Source organism: Lachnellula hyalina, assembly GCF_007821495.1.
Source record: "Lachnellula hyalina strain CBS 185.66 chromosome Unknown contig00151, whole genome shotgun sequence".
Taxonomy (NCBI): Eukaryota; Fungi; Ascomycota; class Leotiomycetes; order Helotiales; family Lachnaceae; genus Lachnellula; species Lachnellula hyalina.
The window spans coordinates 27,208-44,563 of record NW_022157265.1 but is presented as its reverse complement, the minus strand read 5'-3'; the positions used below and the strand labels follow the sequence as shown (position 1 = coordinate 44,563).

General features: G+C 47.9%; 6 protein-coding genes across 6 annotated transcripts; 3 read left to right on the top strand and 3 right to left on the bottom strand.

Moving 5' to 3' along the window:
* Positions 1–547: 547 nt before the first annotated feature.
* On the bottom strand, positions 548–3,106 carry vps1 (Vacuolar protein sorting-associated protein; the record flags this gene model as incomplete). Its single annotated transcript, XM_031151864.1, has 6 exons — positions 548–694; positions 826–976; positions 1,024–1,108; positions 1,155–2,812; positions 2,864–2,998; positions 3,054–3,106. The coding sequence occupies 6 exons, from the start codon at positions 3,104–3,106 to the stop codon at positions 548–550; spliced, it is 2,229 nt and encodes a 742-aa protein (XP_031002790.1).
* Positions 3,107–3,896: 790 nt separating this feature from the next.
* rbk1 (Ribokinase) lies at positions 3,897–4,950 on the top strand (the record flags this gene model as incomplete). Its single annotated transcript, XM_031151863.1, has 2 exons — positions 3,897–4,029; positions 4,124–4,950. 2 exons carry the CDS (start codon positions 3,897–3,899, stop codon positions 4,948–4,950), a joined length of 960 nt encoding a protein of 319 aa, XP_031002789.1.
* Positions 4,951–5,247: 297 nt separating this feature from the next.
* wdr26 (WD repeat-containing protein) lies at positions 5,248–7,676 on the bottom strand (the record flags this gene model as incomplete). The annotated part of the gene is made up of 5 exons (XM_031151862.1): positions 5,248–5,519; positions 5,569–6,058; positions 6,111–6,514; positions 6,560–6,657; positions 6,706–7,676. Coding segments are annotated over 5 exons (2,235 nt in total), but the record flags the coding sequence as incomplete, so codon positions are not given.
* Positions 7,677–8,647: 971 nt separating this feature from the next.
* On the top strand, positions 8,648–10,961 carry vma-1 (V-type proton ATPase catalytic subunit A; the record flags this gene model as incomplete). The annotated part of the gene is made up of 5 exons (XM_031151861.1): positions 8,648–8,872; positions 8,925–9,009; positions 9,058–9,831; positions 10,066–10,856; positions 10,905–10,961. 5 exons carry the CDS (start codon positions 8,648–8,650, stop codon positions 10,959–10,961), a joined length of 1,932 nt encoding a protein of 643 aa, XP_031002778.1.
* Positions 10,962–13,898: 2,937 nt separating this feature from the next.
* Positions 13,899–15,187, bottom strand: sol3_2 (Short chain dehydrogenase; the record flags this gene model as incomplete). The annotated part of the gene is made up of 4 exons (XM_031151860.1): positions 13,899–14,037; positions 14,204–14,532; positions 14,598–15,123; positions 15,171–15,187. The coding sequence occupies 4 exons, from the start codon at positions 15,185–15,187 to the stop codon at positions 13,899–13,901; spliced, it is 1,011 nt and encodes a 336-aa protein (XP_031002795.1).
* A 597-nt stretch (positions 15,188–15,784) lies between these two features.
* On the top strand, positions 15,785–17,221 carry asqM_1 (Monooxygenase; the record flags this gene model as incomplete). The annotated part of the gene is made up of 1 exon (XM_031151859.1): positions 15,785–17,221. The coding sequence occupies one exon, from the start codon at positions 15,785–15,787 to the stop codon at positions 17,219–17,221; it is 1,437 nt and encodes a 478-aa protein (XP_031002796.1).
* Between the last annotated feature and the right edge of the window lie 135 nt (positions 17,222–17,356).

The window sequence follows — 17,356 nt, the reverse complement described above, 5'->3', positions numbered from 1 at the left end:
GAAGAAAACCACGAAGAAAAGGAAGAAAATAAAAAAGCTACGCGCGGGAACGCACAGCGGCGGGTAGCGCAAGCACAAGACTGGCCTGGCAGCGCGTCAAATCCTGCCACAAGCGCACTGTGTACCCGGGAACAGACAGGAGATCCGGGCACCCGGTTCGCAACTGACAGGGCAGTGACAGCGTGGCACTTTCTTTCCAGAAAAGCGGTGGGCGACTTCTGGGCGGCGAATCAGCGCGGGCGGCCGTCCGGAGAAATCTAGATCGACGTGTTACGAGATGAGATTTGGAAAAATCAAAATCCGGGTACGGGGCTCCCATCGCTGTGCTGGCCGTTGCACTGAGCCTTGATGATACCACACCTTGGCGCATCTTGTACTTTTGTCAAATCAAAGCCCCGGCTTGGCGGCGAGTGGCAGTGTGGGGAAAAGGCAAGTATTGGCTAGGCTTGGGGAAGGGAGTAGGAACGGGTAATCTCTTGCACTATCTAATATGTCTGATTTGAAGGCAGTAGAGAAACGGGAAAGGAATAGAACCATACAACTCTCGCTATCGGAGCCAATTCGCCTTATGCCCCCTCCAGGATACACGCCCCCAACACCCCGTACGCTCATCACCTTCACCGTCCATCATGTATTCCACGTCATTAACAAGCGGCCAGAAGAGGTATCGTATCAAAAAATGCTGGATAAGTGTCTAGGGTGACAGCATTAGTATGGTGTGCAGTCAAATCATTCCGAGGTGCGCCATCCAAGTTCCCTCACGGGTCCTCGATGCCGTTCTCATTCCAATCCAATTCAAATCGCCCCTTATTGTACTTGGCTAACGATCTCGCTGGCACGTGATAGTGATTCAACCATTTGTTGACATTCCTTTCTCCGTCGGACGGTGTAATCGCTCTCCTTGAGAAGTTCATCTAACGAATCGGTTCTGTACATGTTCTCGAGGAGCTCCCTTTGCATCTCATCTTTTGTGAATCTGTGTATTGTCAGCAGGCTAATGAGCTGTGGTTCCTGATTACTCACTGGACGAGGTTCAACATAATTGCTTTCGGTACCATGTCAATCATAGTTCTCCTTACGATGTTGTAGTATGAGGTGATGAGGAGTTCTATCTTTGTTAGCATATATTTCAAAACGGGTTGGAGGTGAATTACTGATGACTTCGACCTCGATCCCTTCCCTCTCTGACAAATGACCAGATGCTTTCAGGGAAGGTGGTGGTGCTTCCATGGAAGCCATCTTCTTCTTATTTCTCGAGGCAAAGAAACTCCCGAAGAATCCTCCGTTCTGATCGTTCATAGCATCCAAGGTTGGGCTGGCCGCGCGCACTGGAGTTGCTGAAGCAGGCATGGGCTTTCCAGTCTTAGGGTCGACCTGGACTGGCTTTGCTGAGCTGTGCTTCTCATTGACAATTGCCATAGCTCTGTGGCCATTCAAGAAATCGGGATGCCCGGTATTGATGTAACAGGCTTCCATGGCAACTAGATCTTTGACTAACTTGTTTGTTGGATCCATAACTTTCTTAAAGAAGCTTATGACAACTGCATGGAACTTCTCCTTCAACCCAGGATATCTTCTGAAGAATTGCTTGTTGAGCAGTTGAGAGAGGATTCGAACAAGCTCGTCATAGACCAAAGACACACACTTCAGACTGGGGTCTTCTAGACGCTTGATCTGTTGCTTAACTATGAGTTCAAACGCAGTGGTACCGACGAAAAGAGCGGGCGAGGATCCAGAGGAGTTGTAAAGGATGGTCCTAATGTCCATATCTCTGACTTGATCGAAGGGGTCCACAGCTTTAACACCGTTGGAGTAGAGCTCGTGGAAAACAAAACTGATTCTGGCACCTCCAGAAAGCTCGACACTCGAAAGCTCTGTGCTGTTTCCCTCCAGAACTGTTCTCCATTCGTTTGAGAATTCTGTGATGATATTGAGAACAATATTTGCGCTGTTGCCAAGCATCGAATCGCCTAAACCTTGAAGTTCTGTCGTATATTTCAGTAACGAGGCTGATATGCGTGCTTTGATATCTGGTAGAGTTTGCTTAATGTGCATCATCAAGATAAGGTTGAGCTTCCTCGCCAAATATGGCGTTCCGCAGTAGGAGCTCTTGTTACGATATGCCTTGTGGTTCTCAAAGAAGTTCTTCTCGTTTTCCAGTGCTGCTGTGATTGCCTTCTTGTTGTCGATATCTCTCTGCCCACGGTTGACAACTGGAACATATCCTAATCGCAGGGGGATGATTCGGCCAGCCAAAATATCTACCACGTCGGTACCGTCGTCCATCAAATCGACCTTTGTCAGAACACCAATTGTTCTTTGACCCTCTGGGTCGACTTCTCGTGCAAGCTTCAATCCATCAGAGTTGGCCAAATCAGTGTTCGCTCCAGTGACCGCAAGGATGATCGCATTTGGCTTGCTGATTTGCTTCAGCACCATCTCCTTGATTTGCCTCTCAATATCTCTAGGTTGGTCTCCAACTGGTACCTTTGTGAGACCGGGTAGATCGACGAGGGTGAGGGTAAGGACGTTCGGGGAGTATATTCGCAAGTTGATGGGCGCGGGAGAGATGCCCTGGTTGCGACCAGTCTTTGCCTCGGTCTCCTTGACAATCTCATCTCGAATCTTATTGAAGTCATAAAACTTCTGGCCCGGAATATGTAGAAATTCGCCCCACTCATCAACGTTTGCCTCCTTGTCGGTCACGGTAGATACCTCATCCTGCGTTCCATTTGTCTGCGTCCCCGCCGCACGGTTGATAAGTTGAAGAACGAGTGGTCGCCTGGTCACGATACCGGTGCCTCGAGGTAAACTATGTCTTTATGTTAGCACTAGCCTATATCAAGGCATGAGGTAGTTGTACAAGTCTCTTCCCACTATGTTTTCCAGCACGGAACTCTTTCCACTCGACTGACTCCCAACCACCACTATTTGGGGAAGATCGATAGGGTTTTGGACACCGACGGTCGTGAAGACATCTTGAAGCTTATTGACCAGCCTGCAGAGTCTGTTAGCAAGGGAGCGCAAAGGGGAGGGCATTCAGGGGATCTAACGTTATGAGGGACGGATCCGAGATACCGCCTTGCGCGGACGCGGTCAAGGACATGATGGTAGTGGTGTATCTGTGAGGAGTGCTGGTTGATGTGGTGTATACGGAGTTGTAAAGTAGTCTACCCGTAGGAGCAATAAGGGAGGGGTGGAGGGTCTATTGTGGAGGTGGTCAAGTATGGTAGATTGTCTCGTCTCTCTCGAATTTCAGGAGGCTACGCAACTGAGCTTGGCGTCGTTTGTCGCTGTGGCTTGACACAGGGATCAGCTGCACTGCCACAATTTCGAGCGGAGTGAAGTCGAGACCAATCTTCTGATATTTCCACTCTTGAGTTGAGATTTTGAAGGGTTTGTAGATAATCTTCACAAAAGGATATCTTTGATGCTAGTCTAAACTTTAAGTGAGTCGTTCTTTTCTGTCGCTCTTAAGAATGTATAATTCAAGTCTCAAACTTTAATTCTAGGTGTGCGTGACTGAAGTCAGTCCCACATTTACGATTCTCTGTGTTGGATAATTGCGAATGCAGTCTTGCTTCGTCATTTCAATAGCTAATTCTGGGTTCAAAGCAATTTGCTTGCTCAAGGCAACTTCAATACAGCTCACTATACCTCGTAGTCTCACAGTTGAGCTTACGATTCAACACGCGTCTTGCCTTCAGGCTACTACGGTACTTAGTTACCTACCTTATCTGAGCACGTGAGAACCTCAATATTACCCCTTTCCAAGCTCAACTTACACTCGCTACCTAGATATCCCCTAAGAAGTTGATTTTACTCGTTCGGGTCATCCTATTCCAATCCCTGAGAATTAACCTGCACCGAAAGTCACGTTCATACCCTCAGTCATCATGTCCAAAACAATAACAGTAATCGGTTCACTTAACACCGACTTGGTAACACTCACTCCTCGGGTCCCCTCAGGGGGTGAGACCTTGACTGCTACTTCATTTAGCACGGGGCCTGGTGGTAAAGGTGCAAACCGTAAGTACATTTCTCTTTATAAACTTCCCTTTTGAATCTCATTTTTCCTTCCCAAGACACAAGCTCCGTCCCCTCATGTTAACCCCCCATCCAGAAGCCGTAGCATGCGCCCGTCTCTCCCGCCCAAACCCCACGGCCCCCTCCTCCATCACAGTGCGCATGCTTGGTTCTGTAGGCGCCGATGAATTCGGCCCTGAAATGATCTCATCCCTCCAATCCTCCCTCATCGACACATCATCCATAACCGTCGCAGAAGGCCAATCCACCGGCGTAGCCGTGATCATCGTCGAAGAAACCACCGGCGAAAACCGTATCCTCCTCTCGCCCGGTGCAAACCACTCTCTGCTCCCCTCTTCATTTACCTCTGCCTCTTCACTCGGCGTGCCGAAACCGGATCTGGTGATCCTGCAGCTAGAGATCCCACTCGAGACCGTGTTGCAGATTATCAAGACCGCGAAATCAGCCGGCGTGGATGTGTTGCTTAATCCAGCACCTGCCGTAAAGTTACCTGAAGATGTGTTTAAGGGACTGGGACATCTGATTGTCAATGAATCTGAAGCTGCGATCCTGACATCCCGCTCTGTTGCCGATGTTGAAGCTGACGGTTTTGATTGGGATGTTGTTACGTCTGAGTTCCTGTCTAAAGGTGTGAAAAATGTTATAGTTACATTGGGATCAAAAGGAGCTTTCTTTCAGAGTTCGGGTATGGAAAAGGGCGTTTCTGTGAAGCCGGAGAAAGTAAAGAAGGTTGTCGATACGACAGCGGCAGGCGATACGTTTGTTGGTGCGTATGCAGTAAGTGTGGTACAGAAGGGGGGTAATGTGGGTGAGGAGGATGTAAAAGGCGCTTGTAGAGCTGCGGGAAGGACCGTGGAGAAGAAGGGGGCGCAGAGTGCAATCCCATGGTTGGATGAGGTTTAGTGGGAATTATATGTAAAAGTTTGTCTTAGATTTGTTCAAATGGAGTAGCATTCGCTCGCTCTACATACACTCCGTTTCCTCGCTCTGCCTAAATGCCATTCATTCTATTCGCGCTACCTGCATCGAGTCTAAACAACCCTACAAGAGGAAAAACTCCAGTCCGCTTGCATTCAGTCATTGCCCAAACACCGTAGATGAATGCCCCTATCAGAAGATGCAGAAAATCCAGTCTTGCCTAACCTTTGCGCCGATGTATCAATCATGCCATGCTGCTCAAAAGTGTTCGTGAGCTATTTACTACCAGCCGTTAGGTTCTGGTGGTGGAACTTTGGGTATTTGGAGGGCGGTGCCTTCATTAGACCATCTGGGAAGCTTGTTAGTAAAATTTTGGGAATTGGTGTAGGGGCAGGGTGTGACGTACATTCGGACTTTCTCGTCGTCGCCGCATGAGGCGAACATGCGTGGATTTGTTGGGTTCCAGGATACAGCACTGCAGCAACCCCCAGGATGGCCATCCAGCTCTTTAATAAGTTGGCCATTCTCTCGGTGCCAGATGTACACTTTGCCATCTGAAACAAGTCAGTATTAAGTGCGAAAAAGCCAGAAACAGGAACATACCAGCACTCCCTGTGGCCACAAAGCTCTCATTAGCGCCACCATATGTGGCCCTGATAACATCTTCCCCACCTTGATTCCCAGCTTTGAATACCTGGATAGGCCCCTCTGTCTGTCTCTCCAGATCCAAGATCTGAGCTTCGCCATCCTTCATGTTGACTAATAAAGACCGCGAATCCTGACTTACGCATACTGATCTTAATCGAGATTTCATCTTCATCTCAAACACCGGCTCTCGCGTTATAAAATTATAGCCATAAATATGTGTGTCATGATCCATGGCAACTAGCCAGCGTCCATTTGGGGTGATAGCAATATCTTGTATTCGATGGTTTCGCCCCCAGTCGTAGACTTCTTCTCCGTTGAGATCGTATTGGCATAAATTACGCTCATTTGCAAGGCACCCAACCACAAATGTCTGCCCATCTGGAGCCCAGGCACAACTTGTGGAGGGCTCCCCAAAGCGAGGTAGCACAGCTTTGATCGTCCCAGTCTGTATAAATGGCTTAGCAATCATCAACTACGTTTCATCCTCTGAAGCTTACATTAACATCCCATAAGCGAGCCTTCCTGTCTTGTGAGCATGTAACCATCATTGAATCATCTGGACTCCATGCAAAAGATGCCACCCCGTCTTCATGATCCGAGAGAACACGCTGGACTTCGAATGACCCTACATCATATATTATGACAGAACCGTCTCCGCCACAGCTTGCTAATCGTGAGCCATCATTCGAGAATTTCACTAGCCACACTTGACTGGCATGCTTAGTGAGCTCAAGAACGGGCTGCATGGGAAAATTCGTGGCGTCGCACTCGTGGTCTTGGTATAATGATGGAGAGGCCGCTGTGTTATGATATAGACAGTTCGATATTTGATTTCGTTTTACTTGGTCCAGTAATACAGCCAGTCGACTTTCAGGTAACATGACTGAGGGGGATATACATTCTAGAAGTTGTTAGTATTTATGTTTATCTGGGTCAGGAAACCCACTTGAAAGTTCCGAAAGAAGGGTATGTCGTGATTCGCCTTGTGCACCGTCCCATCCTGCCTTGGTCTTGAGATCCTCGGTAGATTGGCACATTAGTAGGCTGTTTGAGTTAGTATATCCTGACTATAAGTTATGTATGATCACCTACCTTGAAAGCTGGTGAAGTCTGGCAACGTCCTGGTACAAGGGCGTCAACTCTAAACGCAGAACCGCTAAAGCTCTCCCGGTTTCTTGCTGTTCCAATAACTCCAGAAATTTTTGCTGTCTTAACCCAAAGCGCATAGCATTCTTGTCCATGTTATCTTGCAAAGCTAGTCCATTTCCGTTGATGCTGACACCCCCTTCTTCTGTTGAGCGGCCAAATAACAAGTCCTCGGCCTCAGCCCACCCACCCTGTAAGACCGCGGTTCGAAAGGCTGCAACAGAAGGATTCTCAAGATCATATCCACTTTCTTGGCTTAGATTCAAAGCACTGCCATCATATCCCAAGTCGGTCAAAGCTTGTATTAAAATCCGCGTCACTTCTTCTCGGTCATGTCCAAAATATGATGGTCTCAGCTTGCCACTTCCGGTCAAGTGCCCATTTGTATTCGAAGAGCCATTCATGGCCACGGGAGATTTCCGCAATCCATTTGCAGAATTCGAGACTGCGGCCTTGTGTAGAGGAGACGGCCCCGATCCATTTGAGAATGGCCTCGAAGTACCATTGGAACTGCTACTCTCGCCTTCTGCTCGCATTCTAGGACCCTGTCGTCTTCTCTTTGGGCGGTGCTCGTTCTCAGCCTGATGTTCATCTACCGAGCCCCTAGGACTCTCGTGAATGTCTGGCTGGGCTTCCGAAGTTGGAGAAGGGTCTCGACGGCGACGACGGCCGAGAATCTGGGACGAAAAGGGTATTTGGGCTTCTGGGGAGCCTTGCAGAAGAGTTCCTGCCGGGGGAGTGATAGGGTCTTGTCGAGTTATTTGCTGTGGTATTTGGTGGTTTGTGCTTGGGGCTGAGATTGCTGTGCTGGGAGGTGGGGAGGGGGAAATCGGGGTGGATTGGAGGGCGGAGTTGACGGGGGATAATATAGCAGGGAGCTCGGAATCGTCTGCCAGGACGACTTCTGCGGGAGTGCCGCTGGTGAAAGAGTGTTCCAAAAGACGTCTCTAAAGACTGCTTGGTACACCTTCCAGAAACTGTGTATTGTTGGTCTGGTGAGGGTTGTAGAACTAAAGGTGGAGGTGGAGTAGGTAGAGAGTAGTGTGCCTTAATCGTAACGCTATAGGCTTTCGATAAATATAGTAGATACCTTAGCTCAGTCAGACGGGGCGTGGATATCAAACTGAATCACGTCCAAAGCTGTCGAGTTCGTGGTCACGGTCATTCTTAAGACATGGATGTAGGCTTAAGTGCAGTGAAGTTGAGTTGTGTTGTGTTGTGGTGGGAGGGTGCGGGTGCGGTTCTCAACCCCGATTGAAGTCGATAACCCCTTGCCTACCGTAGCTAGGTTACTCCGTATCTGAACAATCAGGCGGGCTCCTCTGTTCCTGCCATGTGATGTAGATTGGAAGTCATATGCGGCTTTTGATATTAGAATCAGAATAACCACAGAACTGATTACCTGTTTGTTCCATGTGGATTACAATAATGTGTAATGTAGTCCTTTAAATTACTGGAATTTTTAGTATCAGTAATCAAGATATTATTGTGACCGGTGGTGTACGGAGGGACTTTTGGTGGGGGAGCTGCCTTTCGTTTACAGTAAAGCCGCTAAAAGCTCTCCCGTACTTCTTCCCAACCCAATCTAAAAGAGGTGCTTCCCTCCTACAGCAAGCAGCTCCACCAAAGCTTCGATATCTAGACCACTGTCAATTGAGCAACCCACCTCTGTGTCTGTTGGTTGATGAATGTTGGCTTTCGACCCCGTCTGAGAGCTAGAACTTCATTGTACGATCTCATCCACAACCGGAGCATTGAGCAACTGTCCCAGCACCCGCACCGTAGCTACCCAGAAGAGTTGCCTCCCCTACCCTCATCGCCTTTCCCTACGCCACCTCCAACTCCACTCAAGTCCGAAGAGATAGAACTTGTAGCAGGATCCGCCAGGATGGCCCCAAAGAAGGAAGCAGCTAGAGATGAAGACGGCGAGGAGCAATATGGTATGTTGACGTCTCTGGAGCTTCGAAAGTTGGGGCTAACAATAGCTGCACAGGCTCCATTTACTCTGTCTCTGGGTTTGTATATCTCACATAAAAAACCGGTCCAATTACTAATTCACGGCAGACCCGTTGTGGTGGCAGAAAACATGATTGGTGTTGCTATGTACGAATTGGTGAGCTCCCAACTTCTGGAGACAATGACTAGTAGCTTATACATCATCCCAGGTCCGTGTCGGTCACGATAATCTTGTCGGAGAAGTCATTCGAATCGAAGCAGACAGAGCTACAATTCAAGTTTATGAAGAGACTGGTATGGAATATATAGCATTATATGGAAGAGGGTGCTGATGATTTGCAGCTGGTGTAACTGTAGGAGACCCTGTCCTTCGAACCGGAAAGCCTTTGTCAGTTGAACTGGGCCCTGGATTATTGGAAACGATCTACGATGGTATTCAACGTCCTCTCAAAGCTATTGCGGACACCTCAAACAGCATTTACATTCCTCGAGGTATTACTGCACCCGCATTGAACAGGGAGAAAGTCTGGGACTTCAAGCCTATAATGAAGGTTGGAGACCATATCACTGGTGGAGATATCTGGGGTACTGTTTGGGAAAACTCTCTTATGAGCGACCATAAGATCCTGCTGCCACCTCGTGCAAGAGGAACAATTACTCGCATTGCGGAGAAGGGAGGCTACAAGGTTGACGAAAAAATCCTGGAAGTGGAATTTGATGGCAAGAAGACGGATTACAGCATGATGCACACATGGCCCGTCCGTGTACCCCGCCCAACTACCGAGAAGCTTGCAGCAGAAAAACCATTTGTTGTCGGCCAACGAGTTCTTGATGCCTTGTTCCCCAGTGTTCAGGGTGGTACTGTTGCTATCCCAGGAGCTTTCGGTTGTGGCAAGACTGTCATTAGTCAATCTGTATCCAAGTTCTCAAACAGTGACGTTATTGTCTACGTTGGATGCGGAGAGCGTGGAAACGAGATGGCCGAAGTCTTGATGGATTTCCCAGAGCTTTCAATCGAGATCGACGGCCGAAAGGAACCTATCATGAAGCGTACTGTCCTCATCGCCAACACCTCGAACATGCCTGTCGCGGCTCGTGAAGCTTCCATCTACACTGGTATATACCCCCCTTTCCTCTTTCCTTGCACCTTCCCTTCAACACCTTAATACATCGTCGTAATGTCGAGGCAGCGCCTGCCTTCAAACCTAGTGGTCTCTCATTTCTGTCTGTTTATCCTTATTCCATACCAGTTATCCAAATTCGTCTCATCATCGCCACGTTTCAACTTGCCTTTCAACTTCTCGCATCACACTAATTATCTTCATCACACTAATCATCTTCGTTTTACAGGTATTACTTTGGCTGAGTACTACAGGGACCAGGGCAAGAATGTTGCTATGATGGCTGATTCTACCTCTCGTTGGGCCGAGGCTCTTCGTGAAATTTCCGGTCGTTTGGGTGAAATGCCTGCTGATCAAGGTTTCCCTGCTTACCTGGGTGCCAAGTTGGCCAGTTTCTATGAACGTGCTGGAAACGTTCAAGCTCTTGGTAGCCCAGATCGTGAAGGCAGTGTCAGTATTGTCGGCGCTGTCAGTCCTCCTGGTGGTGATTTCTCAGATCCCGTCACTTCCAGTACCCTAGGTATTGTTCAAGTCTTCTGGGGTCTCGACAAGAAGCTCGCTCAACGAAAGCATTTCCCTTCAATCAACACGGGCGTCAGTTACAGTAAATACACCAATATTCTAGACAAGCACTATGAGAAAGATTACCCCGAATTTCCTCGCCTCCGAGACCGTATCAAGCAGCTCTTGACTGACTCTGAAGAGTTGGACCAGGTCGTCCAATTGGTCGGAAAATCTGCTTTGTCCGACCCTGACAAAATTACGTTGGATGTCGCTAGTTTGATCAAGGAAGATTTCTTGCAACAGAACGGCTATTCTGACTACGATCAATTCTGTCCGATGTGGAAGACTGAGTGGATGATGAAGGCTATGATGGGTTTCCATGATGAAGCACAAAAGTCTGTTGCCCAAGGCCAGAGTTGGAACAAGGTTCGTGAGGCTACTGGTGACATACAATCACAACTTCGAAGCATGAAGTTTGAGCTTCCTAGTGAAGGCGAAAAAGCGATCACCAAGAAGGTATGTGGGAATTGCCCTTCATTTTGAGACTTGGCTAATATGTTATAGTACGAGGACCTTCTCCAAGGTATGACGGATAAGTTCGCTGCAGTTACGGATGAGTAGATATGTCAAGACGAGACAAAATGAGATTGACTGAGGTTGCATTGCTTGCTTGGGATTGTTACAGAGTACTATTAAGTGATGGTCGATAGATGGAAATGCCAACGATGTAGTATATATTCTCTATGGAACTTCACAACACATGCTTCACTGTCCAGATCACGGGCTTACCTGTCCGCATTGCGTTTCTATGATTTCTCGCAGACATAATTCCCAGTCAGAATGCCTGGGACTTTGCTAAAAGGCAAGATTAGACATTGTCCTGACTCGCCACTTCCTCTTGCTTCGGCTTCTTTATTGGACTAGCGTGAGAGTGAATATAAAAAGCGGCAATAATGTATAATGTGTCAGGTGGCGTGGGACATTAGAAGTCGATGAGAATAAGTGCCGCTTTTTATGTCCAACAAACCCAAGGTATAAGCGGTGGTCCCTTTCTGGGAAGGCCGTAAATAATATATGATTTGATTCCGACAGTCTGCCGCCCCTAAGCGTTCACCGGCTGAAATAATATTCGCACCAGATACATCAGTGGCCTTTGCGGACCCAGAATGTGATTTGATGTCAGGTAATTACAGCCAAGGGTATCGCGCTAAGCTTTCAAAAGCAGTATCTATGCTCAGTCTGCACTTCCCATCTTTCATCAATGTCACAGTTCTTCTACCTCTCACCACAGTCCTATTTCATTTCGTAAGCATCCTAGGAAGTTTTCTATTTGCTCTGCTACGCGTTCTGTTTTCCTCAGATTAACTGCCTTTGCCCGGGAATTACTATAGTATGTGGAAACGTGCATGAGTGTGTACAATATCCTGGATTATACTGCATTGTGCTGGTCTGTCTATTCTCTTCTCATGCGCGTTTCCTACCTCCATGCATTGTAGAACCTCCCGTCTCTCAACCCAGCACTCCACTAAGGTGGGTCAAAGGGACAATTTGGGCCAAATGTGAAGAAAGCGGCCACGGCCCATTCTTTTCAGATTATAAAACTTCTGCACCAGCTTATTAAAATCAATTCTAAAAGTTAAGCACTATTCATTGGCTTTTTATGCATCTATTTGATCAATAGGAATAAATTATAATTGCGGTGGCTGTGTCGGGATCGCAAAAGGGAGGTTTATTCGGGGACTTAGAGTCCCACTCCTCTCCTCAGATACCATACTCCGGAGTCGATGATGTATGTCAATACCCTTATCCACCTCTGCTGTTTTCAAGATGACTGGACAAACCACCATTCAAGTACAAGAGCAACAACTACAACAGGCCCAACAATCTCAAAGAACAATGAGATTGGAGGCCCAGGACTCAGCTCCACCACATTCATCCCGAACACAGATGATATCAAGCTAACCGGAATGAAAACCCAAGCTGCAAGTGTAAAGCGGTTGACCCTCTTAGACTCTGCGATTGACTGCCGACTTGCTTCTAAGGAGAGGATAGCCACCTGGTCCGTGAGGCTATCATGTAGCTCTTGAGCGCGTTGTGAGAGGTACTCAAAGTCTTCCTTCAGCGATTGTTCTAACCTACATCTTTGGAGTTGTTTGATACTACGCAGTGCGAATCGAATATCTTTTGATAGCACCTGCGTATATTGCATTATTTTGGGGTAATCACGAGGTTGGACGACACCTAGGCTTGTAGGAAGGGCGCTTCGTGCGCTCTCATACGAACTCTCTAAACGCTCAAAAGCCCATCCAATTCTCAAGGCCAAGAGATTGCCCAAGAGTAGCACGAACTCAATAGGATTGGATAATGCACTTGAAATTGCGTTTCCATCCAAATCATCGAGTGTTTCAAACCAGAGCTCTTGCACATCGTACCGCGGAGTGCCTTTTCGAAGGCAAATGAGCACTGATGCCAGTTAGCTGACGCAAGAACGACCCAGATCACCGCAAACTTACCAATGGGGCTTTCTCCAGTGTAAGAAGAGTTATCGGGTGTGAGCAACATAGTGGACAGTGCGTCACCATGACTCATAGCTTCAAAGTTTTGAAACGATTGAGAAGCTCTAAGTTCAAACGAAACAGTCTTGGACGGTAGGTGCATATCAGGTTCAACGCGTGGCCTTGGATACGAAGACCTTAAAAACGAGCCACTCCCAAATGCCAAGTTCCTCTCGAAGAATTGAGGGTCAATCCCCAAATGTGCCCCTATAGTTGCAATGAGATCGTAATTCGCCCTGAGGGGCGATGAATAAGAAAGCACCACCAAGCGACACTTCGTCTCCGGATCTATTCGCTGTTCCAACTTAGGCCGTAACGCGGAGGCCTCGTTAAAGGTACTGCGGTGAGATGTATTTGAAAACACATCTATAATATGAGCCCGCGACTCAGTACCTCCGGCGGATGCCCGTCGCGCATCTCCCAATGCCTGTAGGCCCCATCCATAATATAACTCCTCTGAAGCATCAGTACTATTGTCGACTGCGACCGAGTCGAGTGCGATAGTTTCGGAGGACATCTGCAATTCGCAACTATCAACGCCAGAAGAAAAATGTTTGGAAGAGAAGGCTTGTGATCTTTGAAAAAACCCCTCCAGCCTGATAAATACTCAGCTGGCCCCCATCACAATATTATTGTTCCGGTTTTCAGTAGAGCCGAATCTGCCTGCATATGCATATCGAGTCCTGATTGGTGAAGGCACCAAAAGCAAGGCTGCAGTCAGCCCCAAACTTTTCCATTCTGGAAAATAATGCAACACTTCCACGAAATGTTAACGGCTGAAATCAGCACCCTTGCAAGGCAGGATAGCAGTACAGGACAACACACCTTGAGACCATACGGCGAGGATGTCTAGAAAAATATATCTGTAAGATAAAAAGCACAGGAACTGCAGCGCGAGTTGTCCAATTAATAAACATTTCCAAATTAACAGCTATCAAAGCCGTTCCGCATATCTTTAAAATGAAATCCAGACTCTGATCACTATTACCATAACATCCTCCTCTTATATATTCCCGGTAATCCCAGGCTGGATCCCCTCTAAAATCTCCATCAGCTCACCATACACCCTCTTCTGCGTCTCTGCTCCTTTCTCGCTCCTAACCCAAGCGCTCGGTTGGCGGACCTTACAGTCGGCCATGTAACTAGATGGAGCATTAGAATAAAGATGATAATAAAATCAAACATGTTAAAAATGAATGAGCTTGTGAAATCACTCATGAAATGATTTGGGAAGGGATAGATATTAGCTCATGAAAAAGTCCATCAAAGATTTCGCCGTCACATTTGTATGAACGAGAAGAAACTAACCACCCATGACTTTCTTCCCCCGCACTCGCAGCCGCTACCAATGTCCTCGACCCAACCTCCGTACTCCGCGCAAGGATCAATTTCCCGATATACGCTGCTATATTAAGCGGGAAGCGCGCGTGACGCATGAGGGCACTGTGGCAGAAGCCTGGGGTGAGAGTATTGAGAATGATTTTACGCTTGGTGGAGGTAGAGAGAGCGGGTGCTAGGCAGCGGATCGTGAGAATCTCGAGAAGTTTAGAGGTGTTGTATTTATCGGGCTGTTCTTTCTGGCCGCCTGTGCTTAGGGCTTCAAAGATGTGTTTTGCGTTTTGCTCTTTGAATGTTGCCTGTTTGTCTTTGTGTTAACTCTCATAACATATTTGGGTAAGAGGGGAGGGGAGGGGAATTATACCTGTTCGTGAGCATCACTAGCTACAATCGTCAATCTAGGCACAACATCGTACTTCGTCCCCGATTCCCTCAGCTTCGGCACAAGCAATAATGCCATTAGGAATGTTGAAATCACATTAACAGCAACGGTACTCTCGTACCCCTCCACCAGCTCAAACGTTGGCACCGCAATCCCCGCATTCTCCACCACAACATCCAATCTCTCCAACTCCCCCGCTCTCTTACAGAACGCCGTCACGCTTTCAAAAGAAGTGAGATCGACTTCCCATACCTCAATCACCAAATCTTCTTCCGTGCGCTTTGTAGAAGCTAGGATCGAGGCTTTAGCTGCCAGGCCTTTGGAGAGGGACCGGCACCCGATTATTATCTTCTTGGCGTCTAGACGCGCGAAGTGGCGTGCGGCTTCTAGACCGAGTCCAACATTCGCGCCTGTTATGAGAATGGTTTGCCCCGTGAAGGGGGTGCTGGGGACTGGGAGCGTGGTGAAGAGTTGGGATTTTAGAAAGGAGGATAGGAAGCCTGCTGGTCTGACGCGGGGTTAGGACGGACTGCTTTGGGAGGCGGGGGGACTTACAGGTTGAACATTGCCATGTCGGATATGTCGATTTGATTTTTTGTATTTGATGCCAAATTTCTGTTGGTTAGTGATGGGAGATGAGAAGTAGCAATTGAGGTTGGAGACGCCTTTCAAGTCTTGAACGAGAGTTCTTGTGAAACCAAGGTGATACCCTCGTGTATGAAACAAAGCATCTGCCTAGTGACGTCGACATCCTACCTCTTTTTTTTTTTAGCTGTATTTATTCATCAGCACAGCTTCATCATGGGGTTCTCTATTTCAATTCGTACTTGTGTTTGTACGATGTTGTTGTTGCTACGACGTCTAGTCTCGTCTGATGTCGGGAAGCCTCGGTCCCGTCCCGAAATCTCGGGACCGTATAAAACCCGAAATGCTACTTGCTGCCTCCAACAGCAACAACAACTAGCTAACACTTCGGGCATCTTCATCCAAACCCAAATTCTACGAGTCAGCTAAAGTGGCACAGTTTATGTATATAACGAAGTAGGTCTCCCCCAAATTTGAAGTCATTTCATTAGAAGTTCAACTGCTTCCTCCAATTTCTACTTTCACAACATATTGCACTCATCTCATCTCATCTTATCTCATCAAACCACACATCACACATCACAATGCCAACCCCCAAAATCGCCATAATAGGCGCTGGCCCTTCCGGCCTTACCCTAGCATCTCTCCTCCATAAATCACCCTCATTCCCCACCCCCAACATCACCATCTTCGACCTGCGGCCTCGCCCCACCGCAAGCAGCCTCTCCACCCCCTCCGGCTCCCTAGACCTACACGCTTCATCCGGGCAACTAGCCCTCGCAAAATGCGGGCTTCTTGAACAGTTCAAATCCCTGGCTTCGGAATGCAGCGAAGAGATGATCATATCTGATGCGGGGGGAGTGGTGCGGTATCACGATCAGGGACATGGAGGCGATAGACCCGAGATTTCGAGGAATGCTCTTACGGAGTTACTATTATCGAGTGTACCCGAGGAGGTTATTAAATGGGAGACGAAAGTTCTCTCCGTTGTTCGTTCTGCTTCATCTTCGGGCAAGAAATGGAATATCACGTCGTCGTCGTCTCGGAAAATAAACTCCACCTCCAGTACAGAAGCGTCAGCAGAAGAGGCAGAAGCAGAAATGCACGAGTTTGATCTAGTAATAGGAGCAGACGGCGCATGGTCCAAATCCCGCGCCTCTCTCCCAGGCACCACAACCCCATTCTACAGCGGCGTCTCAGCCATAACCCTCACCGTCACAAACCTCAGCACGCACGCCCCCCTAAATAGCCTCCTCGGCCAGGGCACCTTCTGGGCCTGCGCACCGCGCCGAACCCTCATAGCACAGCACGGCTCCCACGACTCAGCGCGCATCTACCTCATGCTAGCCTCGCCCTCAGAAACCTATCTACAGGACAAGGGACTCACAGGTCTTACGGGCGCGGAGCTAGCAACCAAACTCCTTGATCATGAATCGCCAAAAGCAGAACCAGAACCAGAATCAAAACCAGAATTAGAAGTAGAATTTTTGTTCCAAAACTTCAGCAAAAACATCAAGGACCTCATAACAACAGCCTGCTTTTCCGAGCCCAGCATCATAGACGCAAAACCCCTCTACATGCTCCCTCCCTCCAACACGTGGACCCACACACCTGGCCTAACGCTCATCGGCGACGCAGCACATCTCATGACGCCGTTTGCAGGCGAGGGCGTGAATTGCGCTATGCTCGATGCGTTGGAACTGTCTAAAGCCATCATTTCCACTTCCACTTCCATATCTACTTCCACTTCTACCTCTACTTCCACTTCCACTTCCACTGCTAGTAATCAAATCACAGATGATTTAGACAAGGCGATACAGGTCTTTGAAATCAGGATGTGGAGACGGAGTAGGGGGATCGCGGAAGATACGTATAGGAATCTGAAGATGATTTTTGAGGATGAGAAGGTGCCTGAGGGGATTGTGAAGGATTTTGAAAGTCATGGTGGGGTGGTTGACATGGTGACTATGGGGTTTGGCTTTTTGAGGGGAAAGATTAATGAAGTTTTGGGGTATGATTGATGTTTTAAGGAAGTGGTGGGCGTCTGGTGACGGATTGGTATTGAGATTGGGATTGGGATCAATTGATGATATTATGTTAGGTGCAAAGTACACAAGATACCCCAATTTACGAATACCGATTTATTAATCCTAATA